The 24,878-nt window shown below is 42.0% G+C and overlaps 2 protein-coding genes across 5 annotated transcripts in view; one reads left to right on the plus strand and one right to left on the minus strand.

Moving 5' to 3' along the window:
• Window positions 1–3,365: 3,365 nt before the first annotated feature.
• pnoc (prepronociceptin) lies at window positions 3,366–23,867 on the plus strand. 2 transcript variants are annotated; one of them, XM_033021729.1, is made up of 4 exons: window positions 3,366–3,609; window positions 10,033–10,087; window positions 15,480–15,622; window positions 20,517–23,867. In XM_033021729.1, exons 3-4 carry the CDS (start codon window positions 15,500–15,502, stop codon window positions 21,081–21,083), a joined length of 690 nt encoding a protein of 229 aa, XP_032877620.1. In that variant the 5' UTR covers window positions 3,366–3,609; window positions 10,033–10,087; window positions 15,480–15,499; the 3' UTR covers window positions 21,084–23,867. The 2 variants fall into 2 exon arrangements, with proteins under 2 accessions (XP_032877620.1, XP_032877621.1); XM_033021730.1 differs by having other exon boundaries at window positions 3,366–3,584.
• fbxo16 (F-box protein 16) overlaps window positions 15,617–24,878 on the minus strand; it is a 46,627-nt gene continuing 37,365 nt past the window's right edge. For 2 of the 3 annotated variants that reach the window (XM_033021728.1, XM_033021726.1), the window contains one exon: window positions 20,432–20,975. In XM_033021728.1, the coding sequence (XP_032877619.1) occupies window positions 20,947–20,975 (29 nt within the window). In that variant the 3' untranslated portion in view covers window positions 20,432–20,946. Of the gene's footprint in view, window positions 15,785–20,431; window positions 20,976–24,878 lie in introns of those variants that run through there. The other variant, XM_033021727.1, reaches the window with a different exon arrangement.

Here is a 24,878-nt window from a genome sequence, read left to right on the forward strand (position 1 = left end):
CACAGGCAATGATGGTCCAATTCTACACGGCCATCGTAGAGTCTGTTCTCGCCTTCTCCATCATGGTCTGGTTTGGCTCAGCCACCAAGCACGACACCTGGAGGCTGCAGCGAATCGTCCGATCAGCAGAGAAGGTTATTGGCTGCAACCTTCCCTCCATTGATGAACTGTACACTGCAAGGGCCAGGAAGCGAGCGGGTAAGATCATCTCTGACCCCTCTCACCCTGGCCACAAACTCTTTGAATCACTTCCCTCTGGAAGGCGACTCTGGATTGTCAACGCTGCCACAGCCAGACATAAAAACAGTTTTTATCCACGAGTAGTTGCTCTACTCAACAGCCAAAAATCTGTAGTCTCCCTTTGATCTGGTATTTTGTTGGTTCACATGCTTGATCAATGGTGTTTTATCATTAATGTTTTATTATTAATGGTTAGTGTTTCCTGAGTCATTCATAACTGTCACTGTATGTCATGTTGTTACTTGTGGGCAGAGCACCAAGGCAAATTCCTTGTATGTGAATACTTGGCCAATAAACTTACAAACTTACTTACTTAACTGGTTACCTTAACCTGTCACAATTATAAATCAGGAGTTTTCTTAGTCCCCTCTGTTACAGTCAGACAGAAATACTATCCATCACAATAGACAATAGACATTAGGTGCAGGAGTAGGCCATTTGGCCCTTTGAGCCAGCACCGCCATTCAATGTGATCATGGCTGATCATCCCCAATCAGTACCCCGTTCCTGCCTTCTCCCCATATCCCATGACTCTGCTATTTTTAAGAGCCCTATCTAGCTCTCTTTTGAAAGCATCCAGAGAACCTGCCTCCACCGCACTCTGAGGCAGAGAATTCCACAGACTCACCACTCTCTGTGAGAAAAAGTGTTTCCTCATCTCCTTTCTAAATGGCTTACTCCTTATTCTTAAACTGTGGCCCCTGGTTCTGGTCTCCCCCAACATCGGGAACATGTCTCCTGCGTGTCCAAACCCTTAACAATGTTATATGTTATGAGATATCCTCTCATCCTTCTAAACTCCAGAGTGTACAAGCCCAGCTGCTTCATTCTCTCAGCATATGACAGTCCCACCATTCCGAGAATTAACCTTGTAAACCTACGCTGCACTCCCTCAATAGCAAGAATGTCCTTCCTCAAATTAGGGGCCAAACTGCACGCAATACTCCAGGTGTGGTCTCACTAGGGCTCTGTACAACTGCAGAAGGACCTCTTTGCTCCTATATTCGATTCCTCTTGTTATAAAGGGCAACTTGCCATTCGCTTTCTTCACTGCCTGCTGTACCTGCATGCTTACTTTCATAGACTGATGTACAAGGACCCCCGGATCCTGTTGTACTTCCCCTTTTCCCAACTTGACGCCATTTAGATAGTAATCTGCCTTCCTGTTTTTGTTACCAATGTGGATAACCTCACATTTATCCGCATTAAACTTCATCTGCCATGCATCTGCCCACTCCCCCAACCAGTCACCCTGCATTCTCATAGCATCCTCCTCATAGTTCACACTGCCACCCAGCTTTGTGTCATCTGCAAATTTGCTAATGTTACTTTGAATCCCTTCATCCAAATCATTGATGTATATTGTAAATAGCTGTGATCCCAGCACCAAGCCTTGCGGTACCCCACTAGTCACTGCCTGCCATTCTGAAAGGGACCCGTTAGTCCCTACTCTTTGTTTCCTGTCTGCCAACCACTTCTCTATCCATGTCAGCACTCTACCCCCAATACCATGCACCCTAATTTTGCTCACTAATCTCCTATGTGGGACCTTATCAAATGCTTTCTGAAAGTCCAGGTACACTACATCCACTGGCTCTCCCTTGTCCATTTTCCTAGTTACATCTTCAAAAAATTCCAGAAGATTAGTCAAGCATGATTTCCCCTTCGTAAATCCATGCTGACTCGGACCGATAAACAATACAACCTATCTGGCAGGAGGGGTTAAACCTTTACTTCATGCGTTTTCCAGCTCCCCATTGCCAGACATGAATCAATACTCATTATTTTTCATGAACTAATTCTACCTATTCCTGCTTTCAGTTGAGATTTGGGTATTGGTCGAGATCATTTTTCCAGTGGTTCCTTTGAGGGCAGCAGAGTGGTGCATCTGCTAGAGCTGCTGTCTCACAATGCCAGAGCCATGGGTTCCATCCCTATCTCGGGTACAGTCTGCATTGTGTTTGCATGTTTTCCCAATGGCCATGTGAGTTTCTTGTGGGTGCTCCGGCTTCCTCCCACATCCCGAAGATGTGCATGTTACTAAGTTAATTGGCCTCTGTGACTTGGCCCTAGTGTGCAGGGAGTGGATGCGAAAGTGGGATAACATAAAACTAGCGTGAATGGATGATCAATGATTGGCATGGACTCAGTGGGCTGAAGGGCCTGTTTGCATGCTGTATCTTTCAATCAAATAATCAATTCAATCTATACACACAGGCTATATTAAGACTGGGATCTGACCACTGGGTTACACTGCACCTGGGTATTGGTCTTTGATCCCTGAATTACTCTGCATCTATTGCAGACCCTATCCAGACATTAGGACATGTTCCCCGAGGTGTACTGCAACAGGGGTTGATTGAGACGAGGGATTAGTGTCTGATCCTTGAACGATACAAGATCTGTTGCCGTCTCCTAACAGGCTGTTGTGATCTGATCCCTGAGTAATAAATACTGCACTATGTAGAATGTGTGCAAGATATGGGGATCTGATCCTTGTATTCTACTGTTGTGTTCTAAGCAAATGCAGATTTGGGGACCTCATCCCTGGTGGCTACTAATACACTTGACATTGTGGTCTGATCTTTGAGTAACGTGCAGCAAGCACTAATTCAGGCCAGACATGGATGGTCTTATTCTTGAGCTATATTGCTCTCGGTGAATGTTGGGGACTGGTGAGTGAGTGAGTGAGTGAGTGAGTGAGTGAGTGAGTGAGTGAGTGAGCGAGTGAGTGAGTGAGTGAGGTGTGAGTGAGTGAGTGAGTGAGTGAGTGAGTGAGTGAGTGTTTGCGGACTGGTGACTGGGGGACGTGTTTGTTATTGAGTGAATGTTGGGGATTGGTGAGAGTAAGTGATGTGAGAATGAGACTGAGTGAGGTGCGAGGACTAGTAACTTGAGTGAGGTGTTAGTGACTAAGTCAACGTTGAGGACTGGTGACTGGGTGATGTACTAGTGATAGACTGTCTCTCCAGGGTCAGTGACCAAGTTCTTCTCAGTTGACATGACTGTGCTTGAGTGGTCTGACTGCTGACTGAGAAAGTCAGGAGTCATAAAACGAGTGACTCTCCGAAGTCGGTGACTGTGAGTCAGGGGCGAATGACTGAGTAATGTGCTGATACCGAATGAATGAGGGTTTCTCGAAGCTATTAAAATGCCGCTGTTCCTGGAAGGTATGCACTTTGCCTTCTGACTGATCTGCCTGATATAGTCAGGGGATATCAGGAGGGAGTGAGATATATGGGCAGTGCTAAATCACACAACCTGCTTCTGGATTGAGACGTCGGAGCAACTTGCTGTGTGTTTGTGTGCGAGAGAGAATCAGAGAGGAGCGGACCCGTCAACAGGTACCCGTTGCTATTTGAGCTTCAGGTAGGCGATTTACTCACAATTCTCCATCTGACGCCGGTCCCTGGTTCACTTTTTTGTTTAACAACCGCTGCTCGCGTTATGACTTTCTCTATCCTCCCAGCTCGTTCTAACTTCCCTCTGCTAATTCTCATCGCCGTTTCCATTCTCGTTCCCTTCTCCCCTTTAACTTGCTCTCGTTTCACAGATTCTCAAGTAAATAAACACCTTCTCGCGGTAAGGACATGTCTGGTTAATTGAAACCGTTCCGACTGTTTTGTTTATTTTTCCCCCAATTTCCCTTCTCCACTAATCCTTTACTTCACCACTATTTCATTTTTTTTTAAAGACAAACACAAATAATTTTAAAATAAATACTTTTCTCTCCCATTATCGCCGGTCCCCGTTTTAATTTCCCATCTCATCCGCGGGTTTTCCACTTTTGTTCCCGCTCGTGTCCCCTTTCTCTCGGTTCCTGGTCGTTTCGATTTCCGGACCTGTTTGGCCAGGTTCAATGTGTTGCCAACCCTCGCCACTTTCTTGCGGGGACCCAGGGAAGGGAGTCGGCGAGGGAGAGGGAAGGAAGGAGCTACCAGCCAGGGTCAAGGACCAAGCGGGGCATGGGCTGGGCTGTCGTGTCCGGAACAAATCAACATGACCGGAGGCAAGGACAGTATCAAGATACACAGAGACAGATAAAACAGGTGCAGGAGTAGGCCATTCGGCCCTTCGAGCCAGCACCGCCATTCAATATGATCATGGCTGATCATCCAAAATCTGTACCCCGTTCCTGTCCCCCCCCCCCCATATCCCTTGATTCCGTTAGCCCTAAGATCTAAATCTAACTCTCTTGAAAACATCCAGTGAATTGTCATCCACTGCCTTCTGTGGCAGAGAATTCCACACTCCACGATGGTTCTCTGCTTCGCTGATAGCTGTAGAACACATCGAAAGAAGGCGATGCGGAAGTTAGCTAAGTTAGCCAAGCACATCCTGCTATCTCTCGCCACCCTGGCTGGGGTTGCAGGTTAGACGAGAGACTACAGATGCTGCAGAACACAAGGTGCTGGAGCAACTCAGGCAGCATCTCTGACAGGGGTCTGAAGAAGGATCGCGACCCGAAACGTCGCCTTAACCAAGTTCTCCGGAGTTGCTGCCTGACCCAGTAAATTACTCCAGCACTTTATGTTCCAGTGTGTGTGTGGATATGCATTATGTGCTTTAGAGTGCGCCCAGATTTCTGAATGTTCGTGTGGAGGCATCGTCTGCTCTGGGGACCGGGAGCCTCATAGCTGGTCGCGATGTTCTGTACGTGTGCGAGGCGGGGTGTGTGCTTGTTTATGTGTGTTAGGATGGACTTTCGTTTCATTCAACCTTCCCGCAGCGGCAGCGCCCGTGGAATAGTGCACCTTGGATGACACACTTCGCAGGGACATCCGCGCTGGTCAGTGAGGCAAGGAGATAGATAGATAGATTGAGAGAGAGAGAGAGAGAAAGAGAGAGAGAGAGAGAGAGAGAGGGAGAGGGAGAGAGAGAACGAGTGAAAAATAGAATGCACAATGAAGTTTTAATCAAAATGGGATAACAATATGAAATACAATAACAAAAGGACGAGGAAAAAGTAGAAAACTGATTCCTGGGTTGCAATTACTGTTAATCCAATTAGTTTTCATTTGTACAATTAAACATCGACGTTTTTCACACAAAGGCTGTTGATACGTCATCAGTTGATGGCTGGAAGCTTCAGAATGATAGATATTTTTACGCGAGTATTGGTCTAAATTATTGGATTTCTATGATAAAGGAACTGAGGATGAAGTTGCAGGCTGTGAGCATAAGAACGAGAGATTCAGATGTACAGTAGTTTCAGAACCCAAAAAACAAAGACCAGGAACCAGAGTATTCGTTCCTTTTGTGACCCTCGTTCGTGCAATTAACATTTCAACAAATTGTCATGATTTGGTTTGTTTTGAAGTATTTGAAGTGAACTACAGGTTGATGGCTTTTTTACTTACAGAAAGATACATATATATTGATAAAATGAGTAGGAAGGAACTGTAGATGCTGGTTTAAACCAAAGATAGACACAAAATGCTGGAGTAACAGCGGGTCAGGCAGCTTCTGTGGACAAAAGGAATAAGTGACGTTTCGATTGAGACCCTTCGTCAGACTGCGGGTCAGGGAAAGGAAAACGAGAGAAACGGATGATATAGATCGGTTTAAAACCGAGATGAGAAGAACTTTTTTCACACAGAGAGTGGTGAATCTCTGGAACTCCCTGCCACAGAGGGTAGTCGAGGCCAGTTCATTGGCTATATTTAAGAGGGAGTTAGATGTGGCCCTTGTGGCTAAGGGGATCAGAGGGTATGGAGAGAAGGCAGGTACGGGATACTGAGTTGGATGATCAGCCATGATCATATTGAATGGCGGTGCAGGCTCGAAGGGCCGAATGGCTTACTCCTGCACCTAATGTCTATGTTTCTATATAGCGAGATATAGAACAAATGAATGAAGTATATGCAAAAAGTATTGATGAAGAGGGAAGGTAGAACCCACAATGCAAATCCAACAATGGACATTGTGGACTTCCATGATCATCCTTCCTTTTTGTGGATCTTTCATTTATTGTCCCATATCACCATCTATATTTCCCTTTCCCCTGACTCTCATTCTGAAGAAGGGTCTTACATAGAAACATAGAAACATAGAAAATAGGTGCAGGAGTAGGTCATTCAGCCCTTCGAGCCTGCACCGCCATTCAATATGATCATGGCTGATCATCCAACTCAGTATCCTGTACCTGCCTTCTCTCCATACCGCCTGATCCCTTTAGCCACAAGGGCCACATCTAACTCCCTCTTAAATATAGCCAATGAACTGGCCTCAACTACCTTCTGTAGCAGAGAGTTCCAGAGATTCACCACTCTCTGTGTAAAAAATGTTTTTCTCATCTCGGTCCTAAAGGATTTCCCCTTTATCCTTAAACTGTGACCCCTTGTCCTGGACTTCCCCAACATCGGGAACAATCTTCCTGCATCTAGCCTGTCCAACCCCTTAAGAATTTTGTAAGTTTCTATAAGATACCCCCTCAATCTTCTAAATTCTAGCGCGTACAAGCCGAGTCTATCCAGTCTTTCTTCATATGAAAGTCCTGACATCCCAGGAATCAGTCTGGTGAACCTTCTCTGTACTCCCTCTATGGCAAGAATGTCTTTCCTCAGATTTGGAGACCAAAACTGTACGCAATGATGTTTCGGGTCTTGACCCGAAACATCACCTATTTCTTATCTCCAGAGATGGTGCCCGCCCTGCTGAGTTAAACAAGTTGAAAACTGATTGACTATGTGGAAAAAGTGCATCCTTATCAATTCCTGAATACCCAATTTCTAATTTTCAGATTATGCTTCCTTGTTTTGATCATGCTGCCAGAGAACATCCTGTCTCTAAATCAATCCAGGTGAATCTTTTATGGTTTAACTAAATGCATAAGTCTAATCCATAAGACCATGAGACTCCCATTCCTTCTCTCCAGAGATGCTGCCTGTCCCACTGAGTTACTCCAGCTTTTTGTGTCTATCTTCGGCTTAAACCAGCATCTGTAGTTCCTTCCAACACCAAATCTTTTACCCATCTACATTAATCCCATTTACCTGCATTTTGTTCTTATTCTTCAATGCCGTGCCTATTTAAGTGCCTATTTCAATGTCTCTTAAATGTTGCAAATGTACCTGATTCCATCACCTGCCCTGGAAGGAAGTTCCATATATCAGCAGTCTCTGTATAAACAAAAAAAATCTTTAAAACTCTTTCCTCTCGCTTTTAATCTATGCCCTATTTTTTTTTTATACACTTACCACCATATCTATGCCTTTTATAATTTTGTATGCTTCTATCAGGTCACCGCTCCGCTTTCTTCACCACAGGGAAAACAATCTCAGCCTAACCAATCTTTCGCCTCCAATATCCTGGTAAATGTCCAGCACAACTCCATCCTTCTTATAGTGTTGTGATCAGAAATGCACACAATACTTCAATTGCAGGTCTAACCAGTGCTTTGTAAAGTTGCAACATACTCTGTGCCCAACCTATAAAATCCAGCATACTTGTTCTCCATCGTGTCTACTTGTATTTTCAATTTCAGTAAACAATGGAGTTGAACTCCAAGCTCCCTCTGCTCATCAACATCCTCAACACCCTACATAACATCCAGATGCTATGCTCAAAGAATGCCACACTATCAGAGGAGTCATTATTAAATAAGATGCGAAGTTGAGATTGTCTCCTTTTTAAATCAAATAAACAGCTGGAGGTTATTATACGTTGACTAATATTCATCCTTTAGCGCTTGCCTGCTGCACTTCCCTACCACGCAGAGTGGCACAAACTGGCAGAGCTGTTCCCTTGCACACTCGAGACCTGGGTTCGATCCTGACCTTGGATGCTGTCTGAGTGGAGTCTGCACGTTCTCCCTGTGACTGCCTGAATTTCTTCCAGGTGCTCTGATTTCCTCCCCCAAGCCAAGTAGGTTTGCAGGTTAATTGGCTGCTGTAAATTAACCCAAGTGTATGGGCAGTGGATGAGAAAGTGGGATCACATGGAACTAGGTGTGAACTGGTGATCAATGGTCTCTGTGGAATCAATGGGTAGACAAGCTGCTTCCATATTGTATCTCTAAATTAAACTATAATAATGATAATAATAAGACTGACTGCTATCCAAGTGTTCTTATTTGGCTATAATATAAATGGGAATTATTGTGATCTTATAAAACTCTGCTATTAAAAACACCTCCAAAGAAAAGTGTGACATTTTTAGGGTATTGAACATTTGTTAATAGTTGTGTTTTCATCAACTTCAATTGATTTTGGTTAATTCAAGTTGAGAAGGGTATAAAACAGCATGAGTTGTTGAAACATACTTAATCACCAGGAACGGTGTTAGGAATTCCACAGTAAATCGTGCACTGACATTCTGATTTCCATTGTGTAATAACAGAGAACGGTAATAAATCTTCATCAGTACCACTTCATGATCCAGGCCAGTGTTTCAATTGTTCCGTGCAAGTTTCAGCTTGAATGCCCGTACCTCTTATCATTTGATGTCAATTCTCATTCTAGAGAGCTTAATGTATTCTTCATATCTGCGTTCCAGATCAGTGCTTTATTTATTCTATATCTATATTGCAGTTATTAAAACCCGGATATTACATTTAATCGTGCCAATCTTGACTTCGAAGCACTGCAATTTCTGAGACAGAACATTTTGTATTCATGTTCGACTCCTGAGACTTTCTCATAAAAGCCTAGGCTGACACTATATTGCTGCACTGAGAGGGCTCTGCTCTATCTGAGACACCATTTTTCAAATGAGATATAAAATTGAAGCCTTGACTGCTCCCACAGCTGGCGTTAAGTATTTCATGGTACCACTGTGTTTCCAAAAGGCCCAGTAGATTCAGAATTTTTGTTGCATTAGTTATCCAATCATTATGGTATTGCTCTTTGTGGAACCACTGTGGACAAAACAACTGCCTTGTACAACTGTGGAGACTCTTCAAAGGTACTGTTAATTCTGGCCAAATTTTAGATGCCAGGACACTAACATTGAGTAAATGGCTGCTGGGCCATTTTGGTCAATTTAAATGTGCCTTATGCAGAAATGTGACAAGCTGCAGAATGGTGCCAGCTTGTCTAGAGCCCAGATAAAAGTTGCAGGGAAAGTCTGGGACATCTGCAGATTCGTACAATTAGGTGTAAATTGCATGAAATGATTGGGCAAATGCAAACCAGACATACACATTGTAAATATTGTTACAAAGCTTTACTTTGCTAATTGATGATTGGTCAACCTGTTGAGCCTTGGAGGAACTGTCTGAATCTCAGGGCACATGTTGCTATGTTTGCTTCCTTTTATAAGTTTCTTTCAAATATAATGTATACAAGATTATATTATTATGTTAGGGAACTGTCAATTATGTACTGTTATAATTAATATGTGTGATTGGTTTGTAGGGGTTGCCTCCCCCCCAAGTAATGTCACACCCTTCGTTTGGAGGGGTATAAGAGGGTGTGTAATTCTTTGAGGTGTGTTGGTTGATTGTGACTTCTGTTCGAATGAGATATTGTTGTCTTGCGTGGGTGGATCAGCAGCCGCCCCTTCAGTTTGTTCTTCAATAAAGTAAGGTTTTGGAACCAGAGTTTGACTTAGGCTTTGACTAAACCAGACTAAGGGGGTAAATCTAGATACCGGAATTTACAGTACTTCACTAATATGAAGCACAAGAAATATCCTAAAGTTACAAAATATGTTTTATACAGGCTGGTCTTTCTTCACCTTTCTTTCTATTATTTGTCACATCTAAATCTCTATGTTGTTAGTTATTTGCATCATTCCTTCTGTAAGTCATGGAAAGATAGTAGTTTTATTGTACCTGTATTTGTGTTTCAGATTTGGAAACATCAGACTATTCGTGGATTTACACCTTTGTGTCAGATATAGAAAGGTAAGCTTTATACATTGAATATCAGTTTTAAATTCTTGAACGCTCTGGGTCATATTTACTTTATTTAAATATTTTGACTATATTAACCTCAATGTTTTATTCACCATATATGTAACATTTGAAGGATTATTATTCGATTTTTCTCCATCTGTGCACTTCATTCTATCTAGTGTTCTATTTGTTTAATATCTCAGAGAGTCATACAGCATTGAATAAAGCCTTTCGACTTAACTGGTCTATGCAGACCAAGATGCCCCATATAAGCTAGCCCCACTTACCTGCCTTTGGCCCATATCCCTCTAAACGTTTCCTAATCATGTACCTGTCCATATGTCTTTTAAATGTTGGTATTGTACTTGCCTCAACCGCTTCCTCTGGCAGTGAATTCTGTGTACCCACCACCCTCTGTGTGAAAAAATTACCTTCAAGTTCCTATGAAATCTTTCCCCTCTCACCTTAAATCTATGACCTCTAGTTGTTGATCATCCTACCCTGGGAAAAGGGTGTGGTATTAACCTGTCTCATTTGTACAAAGTTCATTGCTTTATTTATTCCACACCTGCTCGGGGTCCACAGCCCCTTCCTCACCTGACAAACCAGGTGGGGGAGACGGTTTAGTCGCCGACCATGGTACCCGTGGCGGTGGGAACTCCCCCCGACCTGACCCCGACAAAGAAAATACAATGTTTTGTTTCATTTCTGTCTCAGTTGTGAGGTTCAGAATTTTGTTTGCAGTGGAAATGAAATTCATCAGCCTGTACGTGAGACCATATGATTAGAGAAAGTTGTTTTTATTATTCTATATTCTGCCTCAGCTACAGAAAGTAAAATGACTTATTTTTCTACATTACTTTCATTTAAAGTAGGCTCAATTTGCTTTCAAATGTGTTTCAGTTTAAAAAAAGTAATTTTTAAAATTTGTTTAATATCTGTATTTTAGTTACAGGATGCTTGATGCTTATACATCCTAGCTCTGAGAATTAGTTAAATAAATCTTGTGGTTTGATTTATTCTATATATGTATTGTGGCAGATTTTTATATCATTCAAGAGATTACTCCCTTTAGCCACTTAAGAGACTACATGGCTTTAGGAGAATGTTGTAATACACATGTGAGCTCTCCGTGAGACTATCAGAGCTTCTTAACAGATAAATCTTCATACACTCTTTTAATTAATAATTTCTTTATTGTTGAAGAAAAACAATAAGATATAGATGAGGCTCGCACCAAGGTCTCTTCCATACCCCGCAACACTGCTCTCTCTCCCCATCCCTGCACTCGCAACAAGGGCAGAGTCCCCCTAGTCCTCACCTTTCACCCCACCAGCCGTCACATACAACAAATAATCCTCCGCCATTTCCGCCACCTCCAACATGACCCCACCACTCGCCACATCTTCCCATCTCCCCCCATGTCTGCCTTCCGCAAAGACCGCTCCCTCCGCAACTCCCTTGTCAATTCTTCCCTTCCCTCCCGTACCGCCCCCTCCCCGGGCACTTTCCGTTGCAACCGCAAGAAATGCAACACCTGTCCCTTTACCACCCCCCTCGACTCCATTCAAGGACCCAAGCAGTCGTTCCAGGTGCGACAGAGGTTCACCTATATCTCCTCCAACCTCATCTACTGCATCCGCTGCTCTAGATGTCAGCTGATCTACATCGGTGAGACCAAGCGGAGGTTGGGCGATCGTTTCGCCGAACACCTCCGCTCGGTCCGCAAGAACCTACCTGACCTCCCGGTGGCTCAGCACTTCAACTCCCCCTCCCACTCCGAATCCGACCTCTCTGTCCTGGGTCTCCTCCAGAGCGAGCAACACCGGAAATTGGAGGAACAGCACCTTATATTCCGCTTGGGGAGTCTGCAGCCTGCGGGCATGAACATTGAATTCTCCCAATTTTGTTAGCCCTTGCTGTCTCCTCCCCTTCCTTAGCCCTCGGGCTGTCTCCTCCCATCCCCCAGCCCTAGGGCTCCTCCTCACCCTTTTTCCTTCCTTCTCCCGGCCACCTCCTATCAGTCTGAAGAAGGGTTTCGGCCCGAAACGTTGCCTATTTCCTTCGCTCCATAGATGCTGCTGCACCCGCTGAGTTTCTCCAGCTTTTTTGTGTACCTAAGATATTCATCCAACCTTCTTCTCTGACTCGTACACTTTAATCTTCGTCAAACTCCAGCATATCGCTTTTAAACGTTAGAAAACTCCTCGTGTCTTGGCAAAACTCTACATGGTCGAAGGGTGTTCCTTCTGCCATGTAGCTCCGAGCTAATCTAAAACTAAGCTTCTGCGCAAGAAACTCAGCACCAAACACGCCCTTGACTACGTAATAAATCCCACCCACATAATTACGGACAGACTAAAATTTAAAGACAATGTCACAATTAATGACACACAAAATAAGCCGAATGGCCACTATATGTATTATCTGTAGAAGCCAGATTTTTTTATTTGTTCCATCATTTCCCCACCCATAGAATGCTCACTATTTTATTTGTTACATATCTGTATTTTTGTTTTGGAAGCTCCATGTTTTATTCACTTTAGATAGACACAAACTGCTCAGCGGGAAAGGCAGCATCTCCGGAGAAAAGGAATACGTAATGTTTTGAGTTGAACCCTTCTTCAGACTGAGAGTCAGGGGAGAGGGAAACTAGAGGTGTGAAAAGTTACAGAACAAATCAGAGCCGGCACCAATGATCCACTCTTGGCTGTGGAGGAGATGATAACAAGGGATACAAACAGTGAATCCAGCAGGATGACTGGGGTAGAGGAGAGACAGAGAGAAAGGGCATGCAAGGGTTACTTGAAATTAGAGAAATCAATATTCATACCACTGGGTTGTAAGCTGCTCAAGCAAAATATGAGGTGCTGTTCCTCCAATTTGGGTGTGGCCCCATTCTGACCGTGAAGGAGGTCCTGTATAGAAAGGTCAGTATGGGAAAGGGAAGGGAGTTAAAATGTTTAAACTATGGCTGCTGTCTGTACGGAGTTTGTAAGTTCTCCCTGTGACTGCGTGGGTTTTCTCCATGTGCTTCGGTTTCATCCCACACTTCAAAGACGTACAGGTTTGGAGGTTAATTGGCCTCTGTATTATGTCCTTAGTGTGCTGGATAGAACTACTGTATGGGTGATTGTTGGTTGGCGTTTCATAATTGGTCTATATCAGAGAGAGAGAGCTTTGATATTTCTTCATTCTTATGTTTCAGAAATGGAAAATATAGTACTTGGTTTAAAAATAATACATTCTGCCTTAATTTAGTATTTTGAACATTACAAAAAATGTGCCTCCATAGGAGTGTTGTCAGGCATGAGTTAGCACTGAAACATGACTTTGGTTCAATATCACGTCTTTGTTGTCACGTCTACCTTAAGTACAATAAAATTCCTTTCTCTGCACACAGTTCAGTGACAGTATAAGAGTGTAAGATGGTAGAACATGCTGAGTCAGTACACAAGAATTACCACATTTAAGGCACCATCCTGTACCCTTTAAGTCCAAAATTAAAAAAAAAACAAATATTAAGAGTCTCTTGAGTGGGATGATTGAGGTTAGAAAGGCAAGTGCAAATAAGTGGTTTATTTGTTTTCTTTATTTTACCTTATTTTCATGTTTTTAATTAATTGCTAGTCATGTATTTAACTAAACTTTATTTTTAAATAATGATCATTATTCAAACTTAGTTGGACTGATTTTAAATGTCTGAATATCACGCAATTTTAAAAACAGTTCAAGGGCCCTTGACAGTGGCGAGGAGTCAATGTAGAGTTGCAAAAGTTAAGCCATAGAGAAAGTGTGGAGGGTGGACACAATGGGCCATACCATTCACAGTGTGACCCATTAAACACTAGCCATTTCTGGCTTATGATTGCAAACACCTTAATCTGCCTTATTCACTTACATTCTGAGCTCTGCCATTACTGAGAATGGTGGTTCCTGGGGCCTCTTCCTCTTGTTTGCTGTTTAATTGTCCACTTCAGTTCATGATTGGTAGGACTGCAATGGTTTCATCTGATCCAATGGCTGTTGTGATCCTTAGCTCTGTCAATAGCATTCTCCTTATGATGTTGAGTTGAAGCTTCACTTTTAGTGTGCAAGATGCTATTTAATCTGCTGTCCAAAACTGATTGAACCAGTAATGGACCCTGGCATGATGGCAATAGCAGAAGGGGACAGATGTTGAATTATGAGTTTGTAGACAAATAATGGAACACAATTCTGCTGATGACCCATTAGGCTCGAGAGATGTCCAGTTTTGAGCAGCTAGGTCTGTCATAAACCTCAAGAGAGTCTATTTGCTATTTACAATATATATAGGATGTGAAATGGAACAATGATATTCGTACTTGCTGCTGCTTTACAGTCACATTAGACACAAGAACAACAACATAAATGTACAATAAATGATCAGTATTCTTGGTCAACCAGACCACAATATTGCAAAAACCGAAGTTAGTAGAGCAACCAATAGTAGTGCTAAATCCATAGTAATTTGGTGCTAAAGTAGAGCTGTGGTTAAGATTGTGCAAAATGGTTCACGATCCTGACAACTGATACAATAAGCTGTTCTTGAACCTGGAGATAACGGTTCTCATGCTCCAGTTCCTTCGTCTCGATAGTAACAGCGAGAAGAAAAGGTGGTTAGGGTGGTAGGGGTCTTTGATAATATTATCTGCTTTCTTGTGGCAGCGCTTCTTTAGAAATCAGTATCCCTGATGGACCGGCAAATGTCCACCACTTTCTGCAGTCTACTTTATTCTTGAGCGCTTGAATGACCAAATCTGTTCTATTTGGCATGAAAAGAACACTTTGGTGGTCCACATGGCATTTTCAAGTGAGCAGAAGCTGGGCATAATCTAGATAATGTTATTATTTAGATTCATAACATTAGATGTGATTAATCTGGATAATGTACTATCTAGATTAGTAGAAAATCTACTAATATCACAAAGTAGATTGGGGAGATTGGTGAGAACCCTGACTGGTAGTCATGACCAATGGTGCTTCTGCGGAGTCTATCTCGGGGAAGGAAATTAAAGTCCTCCACCTATATTAGATTCTAAGTGCTTGATACTCTCAACAGTCCTTCCAACTGTTTTTCAACATAGAGAAACACAGATTTATCAGTGGATGGAGGTGGTAAACATGCTTGTGTTTCTTTTCATGCTGTGAGACATGAAGTCAAAGTTTAATTCCATAGAGCCACTCTCACATGAATGCATACCAATGCAGCACCACTGCTGTATGAGATTACCATAGGTGGCCAAGTAGCTTGGTTGTGCCTTTGTCAGGAACTGTGCTAAGTCAATACTGGTGACTGTCGAATATTTTGAAAGTGTGCAGATTGCTCAATGAAGCTGAGACTTAAAATGAATGTTAAATGCTTTTTTTTCTCTTGCAGGCCACCCCACGTGAATCAAAATGAAGACCTCTCTATTGTCCCTGGCAGTGCTCTTCCACCTGATTTACTGCAGTCAGGGAGACTGTAAGGCTGAGTGCCTTACCTGCAACAACTTGCAGCAGCATGAACAGTTCGGTATACTGGTGAGTTTCACATTCCCATCTCCATTTCTTCCTTCTGTCTTTCTGCTTTCCTCAGGACGTGTAGGAACCCTTTCCCCTCATGGCGTGACTGAGTCTGGGATCCATTCTGCAAAGGTGGAGGGAGGGGGTGGATGTGGATAAACTATTTCCATATGGTTGCGTCTAGAACAAAGAAATCTAAATGTAAGAAAGTGCCCAATAAGTACAAAAGTAAATTTAGGATGATTTTTACATCCAGAGAGTGGTGAGAACCTGAACATGTTAAAGTGGAAAGCAATTAATCAGTTACATATGACACGGTGTTTGCAATATGGGGGTGCAACCACATTTTAGAATTAAACTAAGAGGGAAATGTAACAGCTGATCTGTGTGAAGAAAGATGATGGATGACAAATCATTCTCTTTGAAATGGAGTGATAAGAATTGCCAGGATGTCAGCAACAGTCTCCTGCTGCTCTAGGAATTGAGCTATAAGTTATTGACTGTTACTTAAGAGGATTAGCAAGCCTTTGTGGTTTTAACCCCTTGTCAGCGTTGCAAGTTATGCTCCCTTGGCAATGAATGGCGAGGTCTGCTTGGAATTTGTTTGTTCCTGAATTGGGACGTGAACCCACTCAGAATACGTTCTAGCAATGTTCCTCTTCAATGAATCCCAATCCATGGTATAGCAAGATTACAATTCATAATCGGGAGGGTTGCAGCTCTGTTTGGTTTGCATTTAAGCAACATACTGATGGAACTTTGCAGAGATTCCTTTAACCTGCTGAGGAAGAAGTCAAATGGGTCCTTCCTGATTTTGGAAAGTGGCGAACAGGTAGACACCATCATTCATTCTCTAAACACCTGCTCCCTTCTTCACCCTGGCTAGGGACCCCCCCCCCCCCCCCCCCACACACACACTCTTCCATTAATTCCCAACCCTCTATTCACCACACCCATATAATCATCTGTGCAAAGCAACAGAAATTCTCTGGGTAATAAGGGAAAAATAAAATCTGGCAACATTTCTCTCTTGCCCACTCAAGCATTCAAAAGCAGTCCAGGGAGAATTGGGCAACCCCCCATTGCTATCTATCACCCCGCATTGAATACTGGATTCTTTGTTCCTCAGTGCACAGACATGAGGCAGAAGAAGGTGGAAGGGTGTCTTTCTGAATGAAGGTCTGTGGCCAGTCAGGTTCTGCAAGAATCAGAGCTGGGTCTCTGTTGTTTATAATATATATAAATGGTTTGCAAGAAAATGTGGGTGGGCTGATTAGAAAATTTGCAGATGGAACAAAAATTGGCGGAGCTGCGAGTAACAAGGAATGTTGTCAAAGGATAGAGCAAGATATAGGTCAATAATGAGGTACAATAGACATGATCTTCACTGTGCAACAAAGCAAGAAAATATGGGAGCAGCGCAGTCTTTTCTTTTGAATAGATATCATGAAGAAACTGAAAATAGAACAGAATCCTTACACGAAGCAGGGTGTGAGGAAGTGTTATGGTAAGGGTGAGTGTTTGTGGGCTTGTGAAGAATATTGGTTGCTCAAGAGAAGTGAAGAATATTGGTTGAGATTGATCAAGAGAAGTGAAGAAAGCGATGGGTAGAGTCGGATATGGATGACATGAAAGTGCAGAGTATAAAGTGACAGCAAAGGTAAAGAAGCTTTTGAATTCTGTAAGAGAGCAGGAAGCAGCTCAAATGCAATTGTCAACAGAACTGGAAAAAGAGGTGGGGGGAGGGGTTTGTGTGGAACTAAAACATATACTACACAAAAAGACATTCATAGCTTAGTCCTAAAGCTATACCTTGATTTGAAGAAAGTGAGTGAAGTTAAAGGAGAAATGACTCGGTGTAAGAACACAGTCCGCAGAGTGAATGAAGGTGGTGATGGAAGGGGAACAGGTAGGGCATCTGTTCAAGTAAGATGTGAAGGGCCCTCAGGCACAAGCTAGAGTATTTCCATTAGCAGATTCCGAACAAGAGCTGCTTTCTGCATCTCACAATTCCAACATGTTCATTTTCTCTCTTTCTCTCTCTCTAGTTCTCCGATTTATCTTCTTCTATTTAGCCTCCTCCAGCCAAATCAGTTCTCTCTCTCTGGTGGCACCAAAATTGCATCGCCTTGAACATCACTCTCACGCACTTCCCTCCCCCACCTGACTCATCGGCCAATCAACCCCACCTTCATCTCTCACTTGCCAGCTCTTGCCCCAACATTCCCTTTGTTCTCTTCACTTTCTTCCTCTCTGCAACTTAAAACATGTTTGTTTTCTCATTATTCGTGTTCTGTGGAAGGATCATTGACTTGAAACATTACCTCCATTTCTTTTCTGTAAGGAACTGCAGATTAAGGAACTGGTTTAAACCGAAGATAGACACAAAAAGCTGGAGTAACTCAGCGGGACATTTCTTTGTTCATGGATGCTGTGTATAATCTAGATTTTCAGTTCTTGTTTTAAGTTTCCAAACGATACAATTTTTGCTTTTTAGTTCTGAACCAAAGCTTTTGCTACAGTTGTGTTTTCTCCCTTGTGTTACAGATGCAGTGAACCACCACCGCTATTATCTCTAATCAATATTAGTTGTACATTTAATTAATTTAGGTTTCATGTAATTAATTCACAGGCTACTTTGTTAATTAACAACCAAAAGGATGAGCTCCATTCCCTCTGCATCAAAGTCCTACTGTAATTTTCACACTTCACATCTATTTTTACAACATACTCAGTGAACATTGCAATCTGTGATTGTAATCTTTACCTTTAGGTGAAACCTTGTACTGGAATACATTCTAATGACACTCAAGTTACAAGTGAGCAATCGGTTTCCAGCTCACAGGGATAACCCCTTGTCAGATAAGCGCTTACAACAATCAACCTGAAACATTATCCCTGTTTCTCTCTCCACAGGAGCTGAGTATTTCCAGTATTTTCATTTTTTTAACTTCAGATATCCAGGATCTGATTTTTGTTTTGCCTCTTTCCATTACAAGTGATGGACTGTTGAGGACATAAATGATCAAATCTTCAGCAAAGATACAAACTGCTGGCAGAACTCAGCAGGTTAGGCAGCATCTGGGGAGGGAAATGGTTAATGTTTCGGGTCGGAACCCTACTTCAGAATTGGAGTAGCGGGTAGATGGAAGTGAGGGGGAGTGTTGGGGCAAGAGCTGGCAAGTGAGAGATGAAGGTGGGGTTGATTGGCCGATGAGTCAGGTGGGGGAGGGAAGTTAGTGATAGTCACAAAGGCTGGAGAAGACAAAGGTTGTAGGTGGTGCAATCGAATAAGAAAGGAAAGTGAGGAATTAAATGTATAAGGGTTGAGGGATGGTAGTTGGATGGCAACAGCTGGGGATGGGAATTAAAGGGCCAGAGGTGTTGGAGGTGGTTGATGAGCAGCAGCAGGGGGTGGAAGAGGGTAACGGAACTGGTTGATTGGAGGTCGGGGGGAGTTGAAGAAGTGCATGAGTGGACATGAGCCTTCTCTACCTTAGTGAGATAAAGCGTAGACAAGGCAATCGCTTCATCGAACGCTTGTTCTCTGTTCGCCAGAACTAGCTGGAGCTCCGAGTTTCTGGACACTTTACTTCCTGTCCCAGTTTAAGGATAAGGGGGAAATCTTTTAGGACCGAGATGAGAAAAACATTTTTCACACAGAGAGTGGTGAATCTCTGGAATTCTCTGCCACAGAAGGTAGTTGAGGCCAGTTCATTGGCTATATTTAAGAGGGAGTTAGATGTGGCCCTTGTGGCTAAAGGTATCAGGGGGTATGGAGAGAAGGCAGGTACAGGATACTGAGTTGGATGATCAGCCATGATCATATTGAATGGCGGTGCAGGCTCGAAGGGCCGAATGGCCTACTCCTGCACCTATTTCCTATGTTTCTATGTCCCAAACCCAGATGTCTTGTCTGTCCTCAGCTTACTCCATTGCCAGAGTGAGGTCACATGTAGGCTGGAAGAAGAGCCCCTCATACTAGTGAAGTAACCACCAACCCAACACATGAACATTGAATTCTCCAATTTCAGGGAAACTCACACGCATTTTTCTTTCCATTCAATATGATTATGGTTGACTTGTTCCAACCCTCCTCTTCTGAGCTAGTTTCCCATAATAATTTCCTGATCTTTCAAAAAAGTATCTAATCCTTTCCCCGTTGATCTTGCACCTATTTCCATCTGTGGTAGAGAATTATAGAGATTCAGCACCTCTACAAGAAGAAATGTCTCCATACCTCAGTTATAAATGACTGCTCTCTATTCTAGGAACAGTTTCGTTGTTCAAATCCCCCATGCAAGTGGGAACATCTTGACATTTACCCTGTTCTGCCCATTTATTCTCTAAAAGATTACATGCTGGAATCCAGTTGGAGCTTTCAAGACTGAATTAGATTGTTTTGGGTGGAGAGAATTCAGCTATTATCTAACTGAATGTGTAAACAGACCTGAAGGATCAAAAGACCTACACCTGCTTCTTTTAACATTGATAAAGGCACTTTATCTTATCTCCACCCCAATTCTATCCACTCAAAACAATCCAATTCAGTCTTGAAAGCTCCAATAAGTACAGTAATTTATTTTGAATATTGTAATATTTACAGAAAAATAGGTCCCATCAAATCCTTAGTATGCATAGTGAGAGTGCTGGAGTAACTCAGTGGATCAGGCAGCATCTATGGAGGGAATGGGTAGATGATGTTTTGGGTCAGAATCCTTCTGACTTAAGCAAAAGTTGGACATTGTGATCATGATTCAGACTGCCCACTATCTAACTGAATAGAGTCAAAGTCCCAAGGAGCTGATTCATATTAAGTTACGCAGATTGATAAAATAAATGATTTAATGAAGTTATAGTGAGCTATGTCCTGCCCTCCCCCCTCAATAAATAACCTGCCTTTTTGTTTTAGGCCTGCAGTCTGGAGTGTGAAGGGAAAATTCCATCTTCTGCCATTTGGAAAAACTGTCGACAAATCATCTCTGTATCTCCATTGTTATCTCTGAAAATTAGTTCATCTCAAGCCAGGAACCTGCCTTTTGGTGTTGCTAGGATCTTTGGCACCATTGACTCGGGAAATACTCATGCCTTTCTGCAAGATGTGAAGAATGTGATGCCCATTGGGAGCACCGAAGACCTTGATGATGTAACTGAGGCCACATTTGAGGTGATCAACAGTCCACAAGATACAGAAATGCCTTCAGCCAAGAGGTCCTATGATTTCCAAGCAGAGCCACTGGCTTCCAAGCCAAATGAAAGGTCCATGAAGAGGTATCACGATGGCATCAACGCTGTGGAAGACAAGAAAAGTTTCCAGAAGAGATATGGTGGTTTCATGGGCGTCAGGAAATCAGCCAGGAACTGGAGCAATCTGATCAGACAGAGAAATCAGAAAAGATATAGTAAATTTCTTAGGCAATATCTTGGGTTGACAACACGTTCTACTAATGACAGTTTACCAGACAATTTGGCTGCTTAATTGTAAGAATGTGATGTTTGATGTGATGCTTAGGTTAGTTTACAGGGGAGTCAGCCTTAGCTCTAGCCTGTCATTACTGGGTTTGATACTGACACACTTAACTTGGGAACAAAAATATAGTCTACCACTCGCAGCAGTCCCTGAAGGTTCAATTGCTTCTAAAGGAAAATTAAAAATTTGAAATGAATATTATTTTTTGTTTATTTAAAGAACTATCACAATCTAAAAAGGTTTTGAGCAGGGCATTGAACCAGATTGGTGGGTGGAAGGTGCATGAAATGAAACGGTAGCAAACTCAAATACATTATCTCACCATTGATTGGACCTATCAGTGATAAAATACTCCACAAAATATTGACCTTTTGGACCTTCAACGCTGCTGCTCTGGAAACATCAGACATTTAACATTGAACTGGATACACATTTGATGGAGTTCATAGAACCACACAAGTACAGAATAAGGTGTGTTAGTTCTATGTAAGAGTTATCCAATTATATCCTTTACGACAAACATCAGCAAAGATTGTGTTCCTGATTAATATTGGTGTTAAAAATCTTCCTCTCATAATATACTCTAAAATGGTCATTTATTGCAGTTCTGTTATGAGCATCAATGATAAATAATATCTTTATCGCCACAATCCCATTCTATCTTTTGGTCCAATTTCCCTGCTCTCTTCTTCTATATGGACACTTGTTTGAGGTAGAGTTTCAGCTGGTTTCCCCAATTTTCTATACCTTGGGTGAAAGATTACATGAAGCCCTCTCCCACACCCTAACTATAAAGGTGATATAAAGGCTGCTTTCATAGACTGCTGTTAAAGTCACAGAAGGTCAGATGTATACCCCACATTCCCTCCAATACACGTCTTTACAAAATAAGTTTATTTGCTTTTGATCCTTCACTATTTCATGAATCAATTGATCAGAGCTCCATGTTCTGGAGAAAGACACAAAATGTTGGAGTAACTCAGCGGGTCAGGCAGCACCTCTGCAAGTCAAGGAGTCAAGACACTTCTTTACACTGAAGAAGGGTCACGAACCAAAACGTCACCTATTCCTTTTCTCCAGAGATGCTGCCTGACCTGCTGCGTTACTCCAGCATTTTGTGTCTATCTTCGGTGTAAACCAGCATATGTAGTTCCTACTTACACGTATCCATGTTGTGGAAGTCACAGAAACCATTCAAGGAACAAGTTTCACAATAACAAAGGTAGTTAATAATAACCCTCCTCATGTTAGCAGGTCACATGAGAACAAAACCAGCTTTTGCAGTAATTTTACTGGACCCTGGGCTATGGTAACTTTTAGTCTGGCCTGCTGAAAGGGAAGCTTGCATATTTCACTGCGCTTCATGCACCATGTGCAGAGTAGACGAGCTCTTCCACCACATTCTCCTGCTGTTATAAAGACGTGAGATTGTGGAGGATGAGTTGCAGAGAGCTTCATGCAGTAGAAAGAAGTAAAAACAGAAAGATAATGGCGATGGTCTTGAGGATTATGCAGAAGGCCTGGGGATATCAGGCTCATGATAGCCCGGGGAGTGGGATGCTGTAAAGATCTGCAGCAATTGGAAGGGGGGGGTGATCAGTAAAATGCAAAGTGAAAGGCATCACCCACTAGGAAGATGCATTCTTCAATCTGAAACAAAACTCACAAGCAAAATTGCGTGGGCATCCTTGAAACAGGCAGATGTTGGAATACCATTAGACTTATTATATTAAAATACCCATTAATGACCTGCCCAGTCAAATGATTTCACTATTTTGCAGTCTCCCACTTTTCCTTTCCCTCCTCCACTAACTCATCCATTAATAGAACCAAAACATTTTAAAGCTTGAATGTTTTTGAGTTAGAGACTCCAGGAGTGTCTCGGAGAGCAGACATTGGCTGCATCCTCTCTATTCTAGCTATAGTCACCGGGACCATAAAACCATTAAAAAAATATGGGTCAAAGAAGTCTATAAAACCCATTCCTTCACACACTCCACTCAACCAATGTAACAACTGAATTGCTTTTACTTTGCAATGTAGAAAATTATCCCAAAGAACCTTGCAGCCGTTCACTTAAAACAAAAACACGTGGCAACGTTTTCTGGAGCAGATTAGTGTTCCATAAATGGTCATGGATTCTTCCTAATGCACAAAAGCAATCAAACAATAGTAACATAACAATAATGTTAACATCCATACTAATATTAACTCAATGCACAGCTCCAACTGGTTATATCCCATGGGTGATCTTTGAATAATTAGAGATAATAATGGCAACAATCTCACCCCAAGAATTGAAAAGATTAGTCCATTCATTCTAAATATGTGGTTGACTGAAGCCTCTTTTCTAAAGTTACAACTGTGTAATTGCTCCCAGATGAAAACAAGCTGACCACTTGCTTGCAATCTGCAATTTATGTTTTGATGCTATCAAATTCATTGGTATATTTAAAAGAATACTAGAGCAAAACAAGTTAATGTTCTTGTTTTTGCATTGTAGTGGGTGAGATATACACCAAGACACATTACACCTTGTTCTGTGATTTTCAACAGTGAAGGCTGACTTCCCTTTTAATAGTGCGTTTAGTTTAGCTACTGCATGCTACGTGATCAGCAAAATTGTTTCTTAAACTGCTTTTTTTTGATTATGCAGTCATAATAGCCTGTAATTTTGGATCTGATTAAAAAACAGATGCATTCTTGGTTCAGCCAGCTTGCCTGCCTGCCTGCCTGCAATTTCTTAACATTGAGCATGACCAATAAAGCGAAACTGGTTTCACTGTCACAACAGCAAAATATTTGTAATGTTGTTTGTACGTTTGACAACAATTTTCAAAGTTATAAAGTGTACATAGGAAACTATGAATAAATTAGTTTACTATTTCCTTAGTCTCGGTGTTGCAGGCAGATAATGGTTTATCCGGATTTCCTCCTGTGCATTCGTTGTCTCATGTTTTCAATCTATTGGCCGACTTCAATTGAGAATAAAACCCTGCCTCAGATATCCTGAACTCTCACTGACAGAATTGCTTGTACGGCATTTGCACATTTCCCTTGCTTTGCTTTAGCAAAGACCTCAAATAAATCCCATAGTCTTCTTCTGACATTACTCATCCTCGAGATATATTGAGTCGCAATTTTATAACATTATTTAAACACCACAGTTTCAAATTTAAAGATGTTTCACCCACCCGAAGGGATGAAAGGCCACCCACTACTGCACGGCACTGAATATTTTTTTGTCAATTCATTTCTAACAGAAAGTAAATTCTGGATGCAGGTGAGGATGGCTGCTGACCTCTTCAATCCCAGCATCCATCAATAATCCATTATTTGTAATAGTTTTAAATCACTGATTTATAAAACTCACATAAGACGGAAATATTCCCTCTTCCAGTCACTTACGTAATATAAACCGATATGATGATTGAGATTGTAATGATGTCGTAATTGTTAATGTTTAATGTCATCACACCATTAATGGGACAGCAGCCTCAGGATTTTCAAGCTAAACTATGCCTTCCAATATTCCTAAAATAGCTGTCTGTGACCACTGATACTTTACAGACTGTGTAGCTATTTATTCCTTACACAATTATGGGAAGGAAGCAAAATGCGAAAAAATTATTATTATTAAAGGACTTTAAAAAAAAAAAACTTTTCCCGCCATGCTGGTCTGTAGGATTGTGTCACCACCAGTATTTAACAGGTTAGTGTTAAAGAGATCTGCATGCCATATGCGATAGTGACTGGAGGAACTAAAAATCAAATCAGTTTTAATATTTCCATTGACTAAACTCC

Source organism: Amblyraja radiata, chromosome 5, assembly GCF_010909765.2.
Source record: "Amblyraja radiata isolate CabotCenter1 chromosome 5, sAmbRad1.1.pri, whole genome shotgun sequence".
Taxonomy (NCBI): Eukaryota; Metazoa; Chordata; class Chondrichthyes; order Rajiformes; family Rajidae; genus Amblyraja; species Amblyraja radiata.